Source organism: Symphalangus syndactylus, chromosome 8, assembly GCF_028878055.3.
Source record: "Symphalangus syndactylus isolate Jambi chromosome 8, NHGRI_mSymSyn1-v2.1_pri, whole genome shotgun sequence".
Classification (NCBI taxonomy): Eukaryota; Metazoa; Chordata; class Mammalia; order Primates; family Hylobatidae; genus Symphalangus; species Symphalangus syndactylus.
Window position 1 is genome coordinate 49,258,623 of NC_072430.2, and position 20,481 is coordinate 49,279,103.

The window sequence follows — 20,481 nt, forward strand, 5'->3', positions numbered from 1 at the left end:
GCCTGGCCTGATTCCAGTGTTTTATTGAACTGTCATATACATTTAAAAATATCTCATTAGGGCAATGTCTTGCCTGTTCACGTTTAAAACAGAATGAGCAATGAAATCTGTCTGGGATGACAAAGGATGAAAGATCAGTAGAAACTCTTTTTTACAAGTCTTTCTTTTTACCTTTTTCAGGTGTGGGCAGGACATCAACCCTCAAAGATTAGCCTGGGTCTGGCTTCTTGTACTGGAGAAATGGTTGGCCCGGGAAAAGGTAAGTAGGTTTATATTAAATTTTCCCCCGAGGCCAGGACTGAGAAGAACTTGAAAGTAGTTGTGGGATTTCCCTTCTGTCTGTTACTTCCTTTATTATTAAATTCATCATACTCATTCTCAGAGAATGGCTTAAATTTTTATTGCTGTCTCCTTACCTAAATTCATTCATTAATGCACTAATATACATTGGCATATATTACCATTTGTTAAATACACCATGAGTCGTGTGCTTAAAGAGAACTTTTGGAAACTCTGCGAAAGTAACAAAATAGCAAATAAAATATGAATCTGTAACATTTGGATCTATTCAATATTTAAGTAATAGAGAATGGGCTGAGCTGAAACTTGGTTTTTCTTCCAAAAATCATATTTTAACTAGCCTAATTCCATGACATCTCATAGATTCAAATTCCATTAATTTGTAGTTTAATAATTCACATGAATTCATTAGAAAATTACCAGATATAAAAACAAATAAGCAAATTAATATTGAAAAAAAAAACCTGGTAAGGAATTACCTTTTTTAAAGATTAACTTCCATTAAAAGTCCTTTTAGAAGTATGTGTTAATTATCAGAAATTTATATCTATAAAAGAATTACTCTGAGACATTTCATATTGAACCTCAGACTTTGAGATTTAAGTGAAGAACCTCTAACTTAGAAATGACTGGCCCAAGGACACTCTGTAAAGTTATTGGACAGAGCTGGTGCTGAAACCAAGATCTTCTGACCTCAATCCTCTGCTTTTTCCACCTTAACACTACTTTTTTAGCCCAGATGGACTTAAAACTAAGAAACCACAAATTCTACTTTTTAAAATGTCTATAATTTTGCCAGTTTTTTAAATTTTTGCTCCTCTCGGTCCCCAGAATTAATTTTGTCTTTAGTTCCACTTTTGCATGATATTTATCATTCCTCACAGAGCTGTCAAAAAGTAACAGAAATTGCTAATCTGAATGTATCTCTTATCCAGGATTTAGCCAATTGTTTAGGAAAGAAAAATGACAGAAAGACTAGTAGGAGTGAGAAGAAAGAAAAACAAGATTGAAAATTATTGAAACCCGGCATAATTAAGAGTTGGCTATGGTTTCAGATTTAAAAGAGAAAACTTGAGCTAAAATAGTAACCTATAGTTACAATAGTATCTTCAAAGAGAAAAAGAACTATTGTTACTGATTAAGGATCTCTCTAGTACAAACATGGAATTTGTCAAATCAAATTAACTTTCTCCTCAGTAGAGGCTATTTGCTTACTTTATGTCTGAATGGTTGCTTATTTTCTAGACAGTTGCTCAACTATGTCAGGAGATGGATTCCACTTCCCGTTCTTGTTTTTCCCAGCTTCACAGAGAGATTATTTGGTCTTTAAAGCTTCAATGACTTGCTTATTTAAACAGTTGTGGGACTATTTTAGTTCTTCATAGAACTTTAAAACTATATAAGCACCATGGCATCCAGTGAATTCTTGGGGTAGTTTTCCAAGTCCAGTCATTATCCCGAAGGTGCCTTCATCATCTAGGAATTTACTGGCTGCCTGTCCTTTTCCAGGCTCCCGCCTTTTGCCAAAAGCTTCCCTTTTAATTATTAGATGAAGTAGTGATTCTATTTTCCCTTTCCTCCATCCAGTTTTGCCTTTTGCCTTTTAATCTTGCAGAGATGTATCTCTACATGTGTAAGCATTTATACAAAGATTCAGCTGCAGAAATGTTCACGTCTATGCTACTTCTATTAGAGGAAAACTGAAACAACTCCCATGTCCACAGTATAGGACAGGTTAATAAATGGAAGTATATCTATATGTAAAATGCTATACCACTATTCAAAAGTATTTGGCAAATGAGTTTTCACTAACATAGAGTGCTCATGGTCTGCTGTATGGGAAAAAACGCAGTTTAGAAAAAAGTACATTTGGTATACATTCATAGAGATGTGCATAGCAAATGGTCTGAATGAATGGCCTTAGACCACAGTTTTCATAATTGTTCTCCTTCAGTGAGAATATATATAACATATATATTTCATATATATATATGTTATATATAATATATTTCATATGTGTTATATATTTCATATATAATACATGTTATATATTATATATTTCATATGTAACTATACAAATTAAATTTGTAAAATTACAAAATTAAATATACAAATAAGCAAACTAACATGTTATATATATTATATTGCACTCTAAAATATAACATACATGTTACATATCTCTAGGATGAAAAACTTTATCTTAGAGAAATAGCAGAAATAAGACTAACTGGGCATATATATGCTTTATATATATATATATATATATATAACATATTTTAGTTTACTTATTTGTATATTTAATTTTTCTACATTGAACATGCCTTGCTCTTATAACCGTAAAGTTATTTGACAGAACTGGTGCTGAAACCAAAATCTTCTGACCTCAATCCTCTGCTTTTACCACCTTAACACTATTTTTTTAGCCCAGATGGACTTAAAACTAAGAAACCACAAATTCTACTTTTAAGAAGTCTATAATTTTGCCAGTTTTTTAAATTTTTGCTCCTCTCGGTCACCAGAATTAATTTTGTCTTTGGTTCCACTTTTGCGTGACATCCTTGCTTAGAAATGCTGAGCAAATTCTTGCCTATTTTGGGAAGATAAATGTTAGTCAATTATGATCCTGAATATGTTTAAAGTAGTTTCAGCAGTAAAATAAGTATAATCTACTCAGTCTTTAGGATTCTAAATAAAATATTAGCCAGACTATTAAGGGTCTGCTGTCCTAGACATCTTATCTATTCTTTTCTGTTAGTCTTCAATAGAAGCATTAATCCTCAGCTTCCCAGCATGAATTTTATCCACGAGCTTCCAATCACAGGCATTATACAAGCATTCACATGGCCTTGATGCACATATTAGGGAAGTACATGGTTAGTAGAAATAAGATTTTGGACCAAGAACACATTAGATCATGTTAGCCTCTGATGTGATGAATGGTACATGAATGGAGATAGTTAGGTCTTGTGCTCTAAACTCTCCTCACGCATGTACACACACACACACACACACACCTGTACGTGTACACACACACACACACACACACACACACGTCCCTGCAGGTGTTCCTTGCCTTCCAATAAAACTTATCTTTGGGAAGCTTTAACCAGAGGCAAGATTGACAGATGTCTCATATTTAAGGTAGTGTTTGTCAGGATAAGTCTCAGACTCTTGCTATTTTTATTTGTGCCTGGAAAAGGGGAGACTCCAATTTGAGTGTTAGGGACCAGGTGAAGGTAAGTTATTGTGAAACGAGCAGGCGCAGGAAGAGTCAAAGCCTTTCTCTATATACATTAGACCTCTCTGATGGCACATCTCATTAACAAACACTGGGATCACCTTTTCCTTTTTGTTTGAAAAAATTGGGAAAAATGCTTCCTAACCATTTTACCTCTAGTAAAGATTATTTGTAAAAAATATGTAAATATGCCACAGTTTTGTTTGATTTGGAAATTAAATGTGTTAAGAATAAAATATGGCACACAGTACCTGTGAGGTACTGGCATATAATGAGTGTTTAATAAACATTGGATTTCTCCCCTTTTACTGTTCTTCTTTCACTGCTATGCAAAGGATAGTGAATGACAAAAACAGAGGTTTGGACCAAAGGAGGATCATGTGGGCCATACCCTCCCAGGCTTACCCACAACTGGGTGTTTCGAACACAGCAAGAGAGATTCTTGGGGAAAGACCTCAAGTGACAAAAAAGGTTAATGAAATGAACAAACCTTGGAACTTACGGCTGATCAGTGTGGGCTTTAAGTATTAGTTTTTAAGAGAAGTGTATGTCCAAGTTTAGCTATTTTTGTTTACAAAGAATAGTATCTGTGCCAGGCGCGGTGGCTCACGCCTGTAATCCCAGCACTTTGGAAGACCGAGGCAGGTGGATCACGAGGTCAGGAGATCAAGACCATCCTGGCTAACACGGTGAAACCCCATCTCTACTAAAAATACACAAAATTAGCCAGATGTGGTGGCATGTGCCTATAGTCCCAGCTTCTCGGGAGCCTAAGGCAGGAGAATCGCTTGAACCCAGGAGGCAGAGGTTGCAGTGAGCTGAGATCGTGCCACTGCACACCAGCCTGGGCAGCAGAGCGAGACTCTATCTCAAAAAAAAAAAAAAAAAAAGAATAGCATCTGAAAACATATCCAGGAATGTTGTGTTTAAAAGTACTTTATCTTAGAGAGGCCAGGCGTAGTAGCTCACATCTGTAATCCCAGCACTTCAAGAGGCCGAGGTGAGTGGATCACTTGAGGTCAGGAGTTCCAGACCAGCTTGGCCAAATGGTGACACCCTGTCTCTACTAAAAGTATAAAAATTAGCTGGGCGTGGTGGTGCACACTTGTAATCCCAGCTACTCGGGAGGCTGAGGCCCGAGAATTGCTTGAAGCTGGGAGGTGGAGGTTGCAGTAAGCTAAAATCATGCCACAGTACTCCAGCCTGGGGAACAGAGCAAGACTCTGTCTCAAAAAAAAAAAAAAAAAAGAGTGCTTTATCTTAGAGAAATAGCAGAAATAAGACTAACTGGATAACTGGACAGAAATATTTAATTATAATTTGTTAACTAAAACATATATCTCATCTCTTTGCTTCCTTCTTTTGATTCTTCTAGAAGTTACTCCCAGTTGTTTTCCGGAGAAAGCTTGAGTTTCTTTTATTGTCAGAAGACCTCCAAGGTGACATTCCAGAGAACATCCTCGAGGTGAGAGAGGGCCCCGGTGCCATCTGCCCAGGGTTGAGAGTCACTCAAGCACCTTAGCTTCCAGGGACCCAGAAGAGAGAGGTCTCCAAGATGTTGCCCATACTTTGTTCTCAGGCAAAGCAACACAGAAGCTCCTTTGAGGAAAGTTTAGAGTTAGGGTAAACTTATATGATTTTAGAATTTTTTAGGTGGTTGTCCAGAAGTACCAAGTATAACTGAGAATTAAAGATTTATTAGTAGATAGCAGGGAATATGAAGGGGACAAGGAACTAGAATTCATTGACTATCTTTTCTATAACAGGGTCACTGAATGTGTTAGAGTTAATTCTCATAACAACCTTCTGGGGGTAGATTCAAATTAAGTCTTAATTATATCGTTATAGCAAGTGTCAGTTACTACTTTAGTGCCTGAGATATGCTCTGAGTCCCAATACTTATTTTTTTAATGACCCTGACACCAGTTAATTAAAGACATATTTACAGTAGGATTTAAGAGAGGGACTTTCACTTGTATTAGGTAAAGTACTCATGGTCTTGCAGTCCATCTCTGAGGCAATTAATGAAGAGGCATCATTGAGCACCATCTATAGGCATGATGCTCAAGTGTGGGAAATAACCTACTTCTCACCCCCTTCTTTCCCTGTACCCTCACCCTGCAAACAGAGGATAGGCTCTAGAGGTTCTTGCTTTTAGGTGACTGAGGAAGAAGGACTAAAACACACACTATTATGTATTAAATCATATGGTACTAATTTTAAGTACATTGAAGTTGTATGGGTTGGAGGTATTGGAGAAGGTTTTTATGGAAGGATAAAGAATGGACTGAAAGCCTGGCTAGAATTTAGATCAAGGGTTAAAAACTGACATTCTTTTAAAAATTGAATGTGAATGCCTTTAGATGGGCATAATGTCTTACCTGGTCTGTGGGTTGGCAGACCTTGATTCACATCACCAGTACACATTTTGGAGGCAGTGAGGTGGGACTAGCTGGAGCATGGAGGCCCTGGGCAGTTGGGTTCATCTCTTCCAGCCTCCAACTCCTCATTTATAAAATAGGAGTAATAGTAGTGTCTTCCTCTGAAGACTATTGTAAGGATTAATTTGATTTTTCTGTGTAAAGGGCCTTAGAACAATGTCTAACACATAGTAACTACTACATAAGTATTTGCTACTGCTTACTATTATATAAGTAAACTGAAAAAGAGGAAAGCATGAAGGCACACAAGTGATACCATTCCAGGCATGCCCACCACCCATCTCTTTCTTCATCCTCTATTTAGGAGCTGTATGAGACCTTAACACAGGGTGCAGTAGGCTCCGGGCCTGACGGAAATCCAAGGAGGGAGAGCTGGACTCCTCGTCTCAGCTCCGAAGCTGTCTCTGTGCTCTGGGATCTCCTGAGGCAGTCTCCCCAGCCAGCACAGGCCCTGCTGGAGCTCCTGCTTGGGGAGGATGACGGCACTGGCCTCTGTCAGTGGCCTCTGCAGAATGCACTGGTGGACCTCATTCGAAAGGCATTGCGGGCTTTGCGGGGCCCTGATTCGGTGCCCCCTGGGGTAGTCGATGCCATCTATGGAGCCCTGCGGACTCTGCGTTGCCCTGCAGAACCACTTGGGGTTGAGTTGCGTCTCCTGTGTGAGGAACTACTAGAGGCCTGCAGGACTGAAGGGAGTCCCCTGCAGGAGGAACGGCTGCTCAGCTGCCTGCTGCACAAGGCCAGCCGGGGCCTGCTGTCCCTGTATGGCCATACCTATGCAGAGAAGGTCACAGAAAAGCCACTGAGGGCTACAGCCTCGGGAAAAGGTGTGTTCCCTTTGCTGCTGCTCCTTTAGTTTCAGTAATTCCAGTATGCCCAGCCTTGCTGGAGGCTCTAGACTGGTGCCTTCCATGTGGCTCAGGACATCTAATAGGGGCAGCTAAGCAAAAATGGGTATGATGCTCTTTTGTAAAAGTACAGGCCTGGCATGGTGGCTCAGGCCTGTAATCCTAGTACTTTGGGAGGCCAAGGCAAGGAGGATCATGTGAGGCTAGGAGTTCAAGACAAGCCTCTGCAACATAGTGAGTTCCCATCTCTACAGAAAAAAGTTTAGAAATTAGTTAGGCATGGTGGCACACACCTGTGGTCCAAGCTACTTAGGAGGCTGAGGCAGGAAGATCACTGAGCCCAGGAGGTCAAGGCTGCAGTGAGCCGTGTTTGCACCGCTGTATTCCAGCCTGCATGACAGAGTGAGACCCTATCTCAAAAAAATAAATAAATAAATAAAAGTGTAGGTTTTCTAGTGTAAGATAGAGGTGTTGGGAGGAAAAAAAATAAAGTAATAAGCAGTAGCAGGAAACAGCTTTTCAGAAGCTCCCAAGGGAAGTAAAGATTCTTTAAAGTATGGAAAACCCAGCCTAAGTTTTTAAAAGAGCAAACTCTCACATCACTTGGTTGTTCAAATGAGCTCTAGCTTAGAAAAGAAGAGCTCTTGGTTTCCTGATAACCGTCTTGTCTGATGTTCAGTTTCACCGGATCATCTAGATCCTGAGCGGGCAATGCTAGCCCTGTTCTCCAATCCCGACCCAGCCGAGGCTTGGAAAGTGGCCTATTTCTACTGCCTGAGCAACAACAAACACTTCCTCGAGCAGATTCTGGTAAGTCAAGCTTAACTGTTCATCACAGAAGTACCCAGGGATTCTCCCCAGACTTTTTCATTTCTCATTTCTCTCACACTCATTTAGCCACCATAAAGCAGTCTAATTAGTGTTGAGTCATTTGGTTTTCTCCCTCCCACAGTCCCATGGGAAAGGAGACTCTGGAGAATCAGTACCATTCATACTTACAGTTGCAGTCATTTTACGTCGGTCCTTTGGCAGAAACTAAAATGTTGTATATGTGTGTGCTTTCTGGAGGATGTAAGAAAGAAAAGGCAGTGGCAACAATATGTTGCCTAGCTGACAGGAGAATTTAATTACTTTAACCTTTTCCTTCCAGATTGCAACTGAGCTTCAGTTTAACTCAGCAGATACTTATTAATCTCATCCTGTGTACCATGTGCTGTAATAGGAGCTGGAGTTACAACAGAAGTCAGTCTCTGCCTTCAGGGAGCTTACAGTCTAGTGTTTTCATAAACATTTATTTTACTCAATTCACCACTTCTGTTTTTTTGGTTTTGAGACAGAGTTTCCCTCATCACCCAGGCTGGAGTGGAGTGGCGCAATCTCAGCTCATTGCAACCTCTGCCTCCTGGGTTCAAGCGATTCTCCTGCCTCAGCCTCCCGAGTAGCTGGGATTACAGGCATGTGCCACCATGCCGGCTAATTTTCCATTTTTAGTAGAGATGGGGTTTCACCATGTTGGCCAGGCTGGTCTCAAACTCCTGACCTCAAGTGATCTGCCTGCTTTGGCCTCCCAAAGTGCTGGGATTACAGGTGTGAGCCACTACTCCCAGCCAACCACTCCTGTTATTGTCAGAAATCTCCCTGCTGCACTAAAATACTTCTTTCTCTAAAGAGCAGTAAGCTAGAACCCATTCTGTCTCATCCACATAGATGCCTATAACAGCTTTCTTTGACTTACAGGTAACAGCACTAACATTGTTGAAAGAAGAAGACTTCCCAAATCTTGGCTGCCTACTTGATAGAGAATTCAGGCCCCTCAGCTGCCTGCTTGTGCTCCTGGGCTGGACACACTGCCAGAGCCTAGAGTCAGCCAAGAGGCTGCTCCAGACCCTGCACAGGACCCAGGTAACTCTCACTCAGCATCCCAGGCTGCTCTGGAAGTGAGAGCTGTAGGGCTTTGGGCTGAGGCTGAATGCAGAGCCCTAAAATCAGTCACAGTCTCTAACCCCAGGTTCCTGAATCAGCATCTCTTTCTTCTCCCATATCAACATAGGACCCAGGCTGTGATGAGCTCCTCAGGGATGCCTGTGATGGGTTGTGGGCTCACCTGGAGGTCCTGGAGTGGTGCATACAGCAGAGCAGGTATGGCCCTGTGCAGTCAGCGCCTGCCCACCACAGGGCACAGCTGACCCTGTGCTCCGCATGTGTGGCCATTTCAAGGCGTTTTCCACATAAATGTTTTGAGTTGGCAATGTTGACCAGCACTAAAAATTGTTCCAGCTACTAAACCAAGAAAGAAACACAAGTAATTATTACCTTCACCATGACCATCAGGTCATAACTAGAGGATAATTTTAGGATGACAGTAATAAAAAGCACAATAGCTCACATTTACAGTGCACTTACCATAAGCCAGGCATTGTTCTAAGCCCTTTACATGGATGATTTCAATTAAGCCTCACAATAATCCTATGGGTAGATACCAATATTATTTTCATTATAAAAGTCAGGCAACTGAAGCCCATAGATATAAAATAACTTATCCAAAGTCACACAGCTCATAATGTCATCCACATTCTTGGTCTTATGTTATCCTGGATCATGCTTTTATTCAACAAATGCTTATTGAACTGTGCATAGGGCCCTGTGTATCTCTGGTAACTTAGCCTGGACCTAGGTTTCTATCTTGTTCTTCACCCACTTCACCAGCAGTTTCTGAAGTAGAGTGGGCAGAGGGGGAAGTAGCAAGGGCTTTTACTCAAAGTACGAAACTTGTGTTCATTTGAAGCTAGAGAGGGTGTAGAAATTAGAAAATTCAATCTGTAGGACCCTTCTAGACCCTACTGATCTGAAAGGCCCTTTCTAGGCCCTTTCTAGACAACTAGAGCTGGTTTGATAGATGTACTTCCCTGAGGGTAAATAAATGTTATGCTCAGTCCCAAACCAACTAAAATTTAGTTTGTAGGGAAGTGAAACCTGTGGCATTATGGTCCAGAGAGGAAGAACAAGAGGGAATGGAGATTGATCTTTCTTCAAGCAATAATATAAACTGCCTCTCTTCCATCCTCCCAACTTTCTCATTCAGCAACCCCATACCAAAGAGAGATCTGTTGTGTCATTTACACGGTGGAGACAGCCACTCAGTGCTGTACACTCTCCATCACCTTACAAACCTTCCAGCCCTCAGGGAGGAGGATGTTCTCAAGCTCTTACAGAAAGTGCCAGCCAAGGACCCCCAGCAAGAGCCTGGTGAGTTGGGATGGAATGACCTGGCCATGATTTCCTCTTAGGACATTCTTACACATTTCTTCCAGCATGAGATTTATCCAGATGTGATTGCTGAGATCTTTCAAGAGGGTGGTGAGGAGGGCTCCTCTAAATGAGTGATGTTTGTCCTAATCAGTTTATAGGATATAGGGCATTCCTCCTCTTTCTTGGTGAGGTGTTGGGAATCCTGTGAGTATGATCCTGCATTCTTTGTCCTTGTGGAACCATCACAGGAACCACTACTACAGCCTCATTCCAGTGAAACAGAATTAGAAATTGCCCTCTGAATACACAGCATTGTTAGTCAGTGTTTATGCAAATTCTTAGTGAGTGGCTTCATGTTTTATAAGCTTTCTGATAGCATGTTTTGTGCCTTTTCTCCCATGTCCGCTTCATACTCCATATAACAGATCAGGAGGTTTAGAAGAAAGACTTGCCTGGGCTGGGCACAGTGGCTCACGCCTGTAATCCCAGCACTTTGGGAGGCCGAGGCAGGTGAATCGCTTGAGGTCAGAAATTCAAGACCAGCCTGGCCAACATTGTGAAACCCTGTCTCTACCAAAAATATAAAAAATTAGCCAGGTGTGGTGGTGCGTGCCTGTAATCCCAGCTACTCAGGAGGCTGAGGCAGGAGAATCGCTTGAATCCAGGAAGTGGAGGTTGCAGTGAGCCAAGATGGTGCCACTGCACTCTAGCCTGGGGGACAGAGGGAGACTTTGTCTCAAAAAAAGGAGAAGACTTGTCTGAAACAGGAACAAAGCCTTTTTTTAACCTAAGATCTTTGCTTAAATTCAAGGCCCCATTAAAAAGCTCTTTTTCTTTATGTTTTATCTTATTTCCCTCCCCTTTCAGATGAATTCTCACCATGGTTTTTTGTTCATTTGTTTGTTTTTGAGAAGGGGTCTTGCTATGTTGCCCAGGCTAGTCTCAAACTCTTGGGCTCACGTGATCCTCCTGTCTCAGCCTCCCCAGTAGGTGGGACTACAGGCACTTATCACTACACCCCATATAGTTTTACCCTATTTTTAATTGACTAATAATAATTGTATCTATTTTGGGAATACAAGTGATGTGTTGATGCATGTATACATTGTGGAATGTATACGTTTCTTTTTGTTCTTAAGAAACGTATCATTGTATAGTCACAATCTGCCACACAGGTCAGAGACACTTACCTTTGAGAGACACAAACTTTCTTATATGGCAGTTGAGGTTTCCTAGCCTGGATGTTGCTTTACTTTTCAAAAGGACCTACTACTAATTGGAGAACCAGTGTTATTACATTCCATGTTTTTTTTTCTGGAAAGATAGGCAGCTTGTTTAGCAGATTTCCTGTAGGAATAGAAACTGTGCTCCTACATGCAAGTATACAGGCCTTCCAAAGAAATACAGTATTTTAAATCTGATCCCTGGACCCACTGGGGCACACTTCTAAAAGGCAAAAAAGAGGCAATAATAGGGCTGCAACTAGGGTGAGGCAAGAGAGACATTTATGGTGCAAAATTTAAGGAGGCACTCACTGTCGGGTACAAGTCCTGGCCCTGGGCAATAATGCCATGTAGAAGTCATGAGATATGTAGAAGGGAGGTGAGTGGGGGAAAGGAAGTGCAGTGAACTGAAAGTTGTTACTGACTAGAGGAAAAACCCTAGAAGTGACACAGATCAGACCGACAGAAAGGAGAGAGGGTAAGAACCTACAAGTGGACCTCTAAGTACGGCACAGCATCTCTTTGCTTCACCCATACTTGCAGCCTGAATTAATTAACTCTCAAGTTCAGCCTGTTTCTCTTTGTAATTCAGATGCAGTTGATGCTGCAGTCCCTGAGCACCTGAGCCAGTGTCAGAACCTGACACTCTACCAGGGCTTCTGTGCCATGAAGTATGCCATCTATGCCCTCTGTGTAAACTCACACCAGCACTCCCAGTGCCAGGACTGCAAAGACAGCCTCTCTGAGGACCTGGCCTCAGCTGCAGAGCCAGCGAATGACTCTCTCTCCTCCCCAGGTATGGCACTTCCCTCCATCCCTGAGATAAGCTGGTAACAACCTATGCCAGTGGGTGCTTTGTGTGTTTACCCTCCTCCACCAAGATTGGGAGTGGGGTGATGGCCTTGGTTTTATTTCACCCAAGGATAGTTTCATCCATCTGTCAGCCTCTGAATCAAAGGGACATGGACAAAGCAAGTGATTGCCTAAGTTTTAACAGAGTCTGATCACCTAGTATGGTGTTTTCCAAACGCTTTTTTTAAAAACTATATTTCACGGTAGGAATGGCATTTTACATCCTACTCCAGTTTGCACCTAGGTATATAATTTGTGTGTTTACATATGTATGTGTATATATGTGATATATAAACTAAGTTTTAAAAACAATGCTTACTTCATAGAGCACAGTCCTGATTATTTTTCTTTCCTATTTCATCTTTTTAAATGTAGCCTTCTAGGTAGGGAAATTTCATAGGTCACAGCCTACAGTGTGAAAAGTACCAACCTAATGGTCCTATCCTCTCTCATTTTTCTTAATAATTTACAATTCCTTAACTTGCCTTTGGTGACTAGTGGTCAGTTTTCCCTCTCTCGTAGCTTTGGAATAGACCTTTACCTCTTAGCATGGTCATTTTTGCCTATTAAGGATTTCTTAAGAGATCTAAGTAGGCATGATCATCTTTAGTATAAAAATAAGTGGAAATAGAATTGAGGAGTAAAGGGTCTGCATGTTACCTTCATTCCTGGAAGTGAAATATAGTCCTTATCAGGGATGAGGAACAATGTAACATTTACAAAGCAGATATAAAATAATGAGTTTTAGTTTTTAGTAAGCTGTACTTTTTTTTTTTTTTCTTTGAGACAGAGTCTTGCTCTGTTGCCCAGGCTGGAGTGCAGTGGTGTGATCTCGGCTCACTGCAACCTCTGCCTCCTGGGTTCAAGCGATTCTGCTGCCTCACCCTCCTGAGTAGCTGGGATTATAGGCTCCCACTACCATGCCCGGCTAATTTTTGTATTTTAGTAGAGATGGTGTTTCACCAGTTGGCCAGGCTGGTATCGAACTCCTGACCTCAGGTGATGCACCCACTTTGGCCTCCCAAAGTGCTGGGATTACAGGCATGAGCCACTGCCCATGGCCAGCTGTACTTTTATTTATTTATTTATTTATTTTTACGGTAACTTTTTATTACACCAAGGTGTTCTAATGCCATCATATGAAGACAGATGCTTCAAACAACCTGCATTAAATTATATTTTTAATACAATTAAAAACTATTTTTAACCTATTTGTAGCCACAAACTGAAAATGTGTCTGTCGTCTTTACCTTAGAGCTAAAGGCTTACTTTATGCATATGGTATATTTAATAGTCTACAAATCAAAAATTCAAACAGTCCCTAAAAAAATTCCACATATTCTCATACCACCTCGTCTACATAGAAATGGAAATCCCTGTGTTCTCACAAACCATTACTATGAGTTCACTATAACAACTGGATCAATATGGCTTGCTTTTCAAAGTTAAACAGTCAGAAAAGGGCCTCTAAGAAGTCATTTAGCCCAATTCCCTCGCCCTGTGTGTTTTCTCTCAAAGCTGGTGCAATTTTTTTTTTAACCAAAAAACTGGACATATTTAATACATACAGTTTGAAAAGTTTGGATTTCACTCTTTGTTTTGATGTAATAACTCTTTTATAAAAGGAAACAGATTCAGACAAGCTCAGTGGCCCAACTAAAGACATTCAACAATTAGTGGCAGGATTATAACATACATCTCTTTATGCTAGGGAAACCAGGCTCTCTATTATAAAGCTGACCAGGGCTATTGTTTTCCCCTTTTCTCTCATCCTAAACACCATTCACATTTTTTCTAGGTCACATTTTACTGGGATCATTTACAAAGCCCCCAGAACTTAACCATCATGTTCTACTTTTTTTATTTAATCATATACAACTCTTACAAAAATGCTTGAAGTAATTTGATACCTGTACATCAGTACAAAGCCTGGCTGAGTAAAATGAAGAGAGGGTCTATTCAAGATCATTAAGACCAAATGTAAACTGGGAAGGATGTGGAAGATAGCTGTGCAGCAAGTGTTTAGAAGGTGTTCTAGCTGGGTAGAGAGCCTATTCTAACAGACAATGCACATCACAGAAAACAGCATGAACAGAACCACATCCTAGATAGAGTTCTGTGTACAGAAGATCCATGGAGGCAAGTGCTGTCAGGAAGGACACTGCCTCCCTCCGCCCTCCCAACTGTCACCACCAAGTTCCTTCAGGTGAGACCTCACACAATGTCAAGTGCTTTCTAGGAAATACTAAGATCAGGTTGAGAGATTCTGCTTGGTCTAGTCAATCTGAAAAATTCAGGCTGGAAAGACATCTTTTCTCAAGAGTTGAGTTGACTTTTGCCTTCAAATCTTGCCTGCACCTTGCCTACCATGGCATCAATTTACACCTAAGGACCTTTGAAGAGAAAAATTCTATTATTTCTTTTATTTCTTGAGAGCAGATTTTTTTCCCTCCTCCTTTGGAAGACTTGCAGTACTTTGCTTCCATCTGAGCCAGAAAACTGTCCATTTCCTTTTGCGGATCTTTTGTCTGCTCTGAATGGCTGCCTTCAGGCTATCCATGCCTTCATCAAGCCCCAACTCCTTTCTGCTCCTTTCTGCTTCTTTGACCTCTTCCTGAGCCCTCCTTTTCCTTGCATTCATCTTTTGTTTCGATTCCTTGACAAAGGCCTTATAGGATTGTACCCCTCTGGCGTCAATAGCTTGCTGAATGATATTCCTTATCCTGCGTTCCTCTGTGTACTGCACGCAAAGCACAGACTCCATGATCTGATCCATGTCACCCTTGAAATCCAGATAGGCCTGTTTAATATCAGCCAGCCCTTCTTCTGAACCTTTGTATGTCTTTTCAAAAGCTTGAATGTCCTCTAAAGATATCTTTTTAAAGAGTAGCCGCCAATACGCCTCCTAGTCTAGGTCTTGGGTGAGCACAGGTGAGTCCTCGTCCACTGTTCCCTGCTCATCGTACACTGCTCTCTATTCTTTGTCACTGAGAACGTAATAGACTTTTCCCAGGATCTGAGGGCAGAGAGTATCCGTAAATCACCCCCGCCCCTCCCACCGAAACCGAGGCGCGAGAAATAAAGATCAGAGGGAGAAATAAAGATCAGAGGCGCCAAGCAGAGCTCAGCGTACTCCCCGGGGGCGGGGCCCGGTGGCCAAAAGGCTGGGGAGGCCCAGGCGGCCCATCGGCCTCGGGGCGGGACGCGGCCAGCTGTACTTTTAAAATAGCAAAATCTTTCTGCAAATCATGAAAAGACATCCTAAGAAGTCTCTCTTATTCTTCTCACTGTAACTTCAGTTCCCTTATAATTAAAAAATGAATAAAAGAGCTACAGTTGTGAAAATGTTTGACTCTGGGAGGTAATGTTTCTAATGTTTCCATTCTCTGTCTTCTCTTTCTCTGGCCTCTTCTCTTGTACATGTTTTTGTAGGTGCTGCAAATCTCTTCTCAACTTACCTGGCCAGGTGTCAACAGTATCTGTGCAGTATTCCTGACTCTCTGTGCCTGGAGCTTCTGGAAAACATCTTCTCATTGCTTCTCGTCACCTCTGGTGATCTTCACCCAGAGCCTCACTTGCCTGAGGACAATGCTGAGGATGATGACATTGAGGGGAAGAGCCCCTCAGGTTTGAGGTCCCCATCTGAGAGCCCTCAGCACATAGTACATCCTGAAAGGAAGTCGGAACGGGGTTCCCTGGGAATCCCAAAGACCCTTGCTTGTACAATGCCAAGCCGTGTGAAGGCAGAGCCAAAAGACAGTTACCCAGGGCCTCATAGGCACAGCTTTTTGGACTTAAAACACTTTACTAGTGGTATCAGTGGATTTCTGGCTGATGAATTTGCAATAGGGGCCTTCCTCAGGCTTCTCCAGGAGCAACTGGATGAGATCAGTAGCCGCAGCCCCGCTGAGAGGCCAAAGCAAGAAGGTCAGAGCTGCTCAGGAAGCAGAGAGGGACTGCAGAGCCGCCTGCATCGACTTTCCAAGGTTCTTTCTGAGGCTCAGTGGAGACACAAGGTGGTGACAAGCAACCATCGTTCAGGTGAGAGGAGGGTGGAACTGGTGGGACCAGAAGGTGGGGAGGGAGAAAGATCCTGGGAATATGGGAGAGAGCTAGAAGAACATGGGAGTCACCCCATAACTCAAGGCATATCATCACTATGTCAACCAGTGTCAGAACACTGGGGTATGCTCCGTGTCTCAGAGCCCAGCGCAAACCTTCCCCAACCTGTTACACCAAGAAAGGGCCAAATCAAAGTTGATCACTCTCCTGTATGTCCCATTGGGTTTGCTCTTTCAGAGGAGCAACTTTCCCGAAGATACCAGCCTGCCACACGGCACCCTAGTCTCCGCCGGGGTCGTCGGACAAGAAGGAGCCAGGCAGGTAATCTGAAGAGCTCATTCCCATGCACTAGGCAAGTGGTGTAATGCTGCTTGTCTAATACTCTTTAAGAAACAGCACATGGTCAAAAACAACAAAAGCGTTGTAAAATTATCCTATTCCCACTCCCTCAAGGTAGCCCTTGTTAATAGTTTCCTATGTATCCTTCCAGAAATTTTCCATTCGATATAAATATGTATATCCTTTTATATATACACATGCATTATACTATATATTGAGAACTGCAGCTTGCTTTTTTCATTTATATCCTTTTATATATACAGATGTATTATACTATAAATTGAGAATTTTTTCACTTACCATTTTAAATACTGTTTAGTATTCCATTGTCAAAAACACCCTGTTCATGGACATTTAAGTTTCCAGTTGTTTACTATTATAAACAGTGCTGTAGTAAACGACCTTGTACATGTCTGTGCATACTTGTGTAAATATTGGATAAGCTCCTAGCAGCAGAATTACTGGGTCAGATGTATATAGATATAGTATATAGATATTACCCAGTTGCCTTAAAAATAAGGTAGACCAATATGTATTTCTTTTTTTCTGTAAGAGTTAATATTAAGTATTCATTGTATGCCAGATGCTGCTCTACATTCCTTATATTTATAATTGTTAACTTATTTAATCCTCACAATACTATGATGTAGGTCTTATTATTTTTCCCCTTTTATTTTTATTTCCTTTTTTTTTCTTTTCGAGATGGAGTCTCACTCTGTTGCCTAGGCTGGAGTGCAGTGGTGCAATCTCAGCTCAATGTAACCTCTGCCTCCTGGGTTCAAGCGATTCTTGTGCCTCAGCCTCCTGAGTAGCTGGTGCGCGCTGGGTAGCTGGTAGCTCCTGAGTAGCTGGTGGTTACAGGTGCGTGCTACCATGCCTGGCTAATGTTTGTATTTTTAGTAGAAACGGGGTTTTACCATGTTGGCCAGGCTGATCTTGAACTCCTGACCTGAAGTGATCTGCCCGCCTCAGCTTCCCAAAGTGCTAGAATTACAGGCATGAGTCACCAGGCCCGGCCTCCCTTTTATTTTTAGTTGGCATATAATAATTGTACATATTAAAGGGATACACAGTGATATTTCAATATGTTTATAAAATGTGTAATGACCAAATTGGAGTAATATCTATCACTTCAAACATTTGTCATTTCTTTGTGTTGTGAACATTCAAAATCCTTTCTTCAGCCGGGCATGGTGGCTCACACCTGTAATCCCAGCATTCTGGGAGGCTGAGGCAGATGGATCACTTGAGGTAAGGAGTTCAAGACCAGCCTGGCTAACATAGTGAAACCCTGTCTCTACTAAAAATATGAAAGTTAGCTGGGTGTAGTGGTGGGTGCCCAGCTCGGGAGGCTGAGACACGAGAATCACTTGAACCTGGCAGGCAGAGGTTGCGGTGAGCTGAGATTATGTCACTGTACTCTAGCCTGAGTGACAGAGTGAGAATCCATCTCAAAAAAAAAAAAAAAAATCCTTTCTTCTAGCTTTTTGAGAATATATAATAGATTATAGTTAGCCATATTCATCCTACAGTGCTACAGAACAGCAGAACTGATCCCTCCTATCCAGCTCTGATTTTATATTCATTAATCACCCTCTCCCCATCCTTCTCTCCCTCCTATTATTTATAGTTCTGCAAGCTGTATGTGATTGCCTGTTTGCACATACTCTCATCAGTCAGTAGTATTAGATTTTTTAAAACCTTCACCAATATATTTAATATAATAATGATGTTTCATTGCTTTAGTAGTATTTTTTTTGTTTGAGATTGAATATCTTTTCATATATTTATTGGCTGTTTATATTTTTCTGTAAACTGCCTAATGTCTAAGGTCCATTTTTCTCTTAGGAATCTCTTTTATGTTGAATTTTAGAAAGCTCTTTATACATTACAGAAAATATTTTCTCATCACGTGCTATTATTTTTTCTCTATTTTGCCTTTTGATTCCACTTACAGGCTTTTCTTAGAGAAGTTAATACAGGCGCATTATGCAAGAGTATTAAATTTTTAGAGAATCAAGTTTTCATTGTGGCTTTTGGTGTTGATCTTTTAAAAATTAAAAGGAATTCATGAGGATTTCCCATGAGCTAAACAATACTAGGTATCTTGAGGGAGGTAAATGAGGCACAAGCTAGGCTTTTGACTTCGAACAATTTGTAATGTACCTGCTTAGACAGTATACATGGAAAGTTTAAAGTGACCTGAGGCCCTGCCTGAAAACAGAAGAAATGTCTTAAAAGAGGATATCAGCATGACCTGCAGATGTCAGGGCAACAGATTTCATGAAGGAGTTGACTCTTGAACCAAGCTCTAGAGAATGAGTAGGCTCTAGCTAAGTGGCAACATGAAAGGTGAGCATAGTGGGTGGGGTGGAGGATGCCGTGAGAGAAAGCTTCAAGGTTGAGTTGCTAAGTCCCTTAAGCTGCTACATTAATTGGTTTGGGTCAGAAGGCAGAGTTTGCATCCACTTGACCCATTCAGCACAAGAATGTACAACCCGTCATCTCTTTTCTACAGCTGTTTGTTCTAAAGGGCTTCCAAACAGTGAACTGAGGTGCCTCTCTTGCATGAGGCTGAGACAGCCCCTCGAGTGACCAGGCTAAGGAATAGCGAGCCTCTGTTAGAAAGCTCTAGCATGTTGGGAAGCCTGGTGTTGAGAAGAGAAGAAGCTTTTTCTCTGAGACTTTGAATATCATGGTCTTTGGCCAGCCAGGTCTTAGACTTTGGTTCCCTACATTTTTTTAAATAGAGATAGGGTCTTGCTCTGTTGCCCAGGCTGAACTGCAGTGGCACAATCATAGCTCAATGTAACCTTGAACTCCTGGGCTCAAACAATCCTTCCGGCCTCAACCTCCTGGGTAGCTGGGACTACAGGTGCATGGCATCTTGCCCAACTAATTTGTTTTTAATTTTTTGTGTAGACAGGGTCTTGCAGTATTGCCCAGGCTGGTCTCAAACTCCTGATCTCAAGCTATCCTGCTACAATGGCCTCCCAAAGTGCTGGGATTACAGGTGTAAGCCACTGCACCCAGCCAGTTGTCTGCCTTTTCAAGTTTGAAGATACCTTTTTCTATGTCAGGAAATATCGTGTCCCTACCACTTCCTGGTCATAACAGTTGTGCTTTTATTTTTTCAGAATACTGCCAGTGCTTACTGAGCAGGTGCTGATCACTGACCCCTAAAAATAACTTGAAAGTTCCTGGGGCTCTGCGACCCACAGCTTGGGAACCACTGGTATAGGCTATTACCCAGGTGAATGCTGTTGCCATATTCAGCCCACCCTTTGCCTTTGGTCTATAGGAGCTTGTGTTTTGCTGTAGAAGGAGCAGCAGGTGTCATAGTTATTCATTATCCTCTGTCTCTAACTACACAGATCTTGGCTGTCAAGCCAACTCACACTTCCTACTCTGTAAGGAGCTGATGATTGACTTTCTCTCTTCTTCCCAATACCTGTAGATGGCCGAGACAGAGGTTCAAACCCATCCCTGGAAAGTACAAGTAGCGAGCTGAGCACAAGTACGTCAGGTATGCAAATTTCCACCAGTTGCCAAACTTTGAGCAGCTTTGCCCTGATATAGAGTTGCCATACACCATGGTGAAAAGCCAGGATTGAGCAGTCAAGGTTGTTATTCAAGGTTGGCAGACAGCCAGATTTTAGCTGGGAGAAGGGAAAGGACTGTTTCATTCTCAATTTAGTTATCCAGCAACAGAGAGAAATAGAGGTAAATACCCAAAGAAGGTAGTTGGCACTTAGCATCTTGTATTCAAAGATGGTAGCATAGGTTTGCCCTTCATTTGAGGAAAAATTAAGACCTATTTACAGACCTTTTACAGAAGGACATTGAGGATATAAAAGTTTGGTGGGAGGTGGCAGCAATATAGCATTTCCTCACTTCTTCTTGCTTCTCTGGCCCCACACATTCTTATG

At 41.6% G+C, this 20,481-nt stretch overlaps 1 protein-coding gene and 1 pseudogene across 3 annotated transcripts in view; one reads left to right on the top strand and one right to left on the bottom strand.

Annotated features, from left to right (window-relative positions):
- Positions 1-20,481, top strand: part of ZFYVE26 (zinc finger FYVE-type containing 26) — a 70,518-nt gene that overhangs the window by 2,363 nt on the left and 47,674 nt on the right. For 2 of the 3 annotated variants that reach the window (XM_055289044.2, XM_063644405.1), the window contains exons 3-13: positions 181-259; positions 4,914-5,003; positions 6,284-6,806; positions 7,507-7,637; positions 8,565-8,729; positions 8,878-8,966; positions 9,910-10,073; positions 11,892-12,095; positions 15,584-16,192; positions 16,451-16,534; positions 20,010-20,078. In XM_055289044.2, the coding sequence (XP_055145019.1) occupies positions 181-259; positions 4,914-5,003; positions 6,284-6,806; positions 7,507-7,637; positions 8,565-8,729; positions 8,878-8,966; positions 9,910-10,073; positions 11,892-12,095; positions 15,584-16,192; positions 16,451-16,534; positions 20,010-20,078 (2,207 nt within the window). The remainder of the gene's footprint in view (positions 1-180; positions 260-4,913; positions 5,004-6,283; positions 6,807-7,506; positions 7,638-8,564; positions 8,730-8,877; positions 8,967-9,909; positions 10,074-11,891; positions 12,096-15,583; positions 16,193-16,450; positions 16,535-20,009; positions 20,079-20,481) is intronic. The other variant, XM_063644404.1, reaches the window with a different exon arrangement.
- On the bottom strand, positions 13,925-15,338 carry LOC134737296 (dnaJ homolog subfamily C member 9-like; annotated as a pseudogene).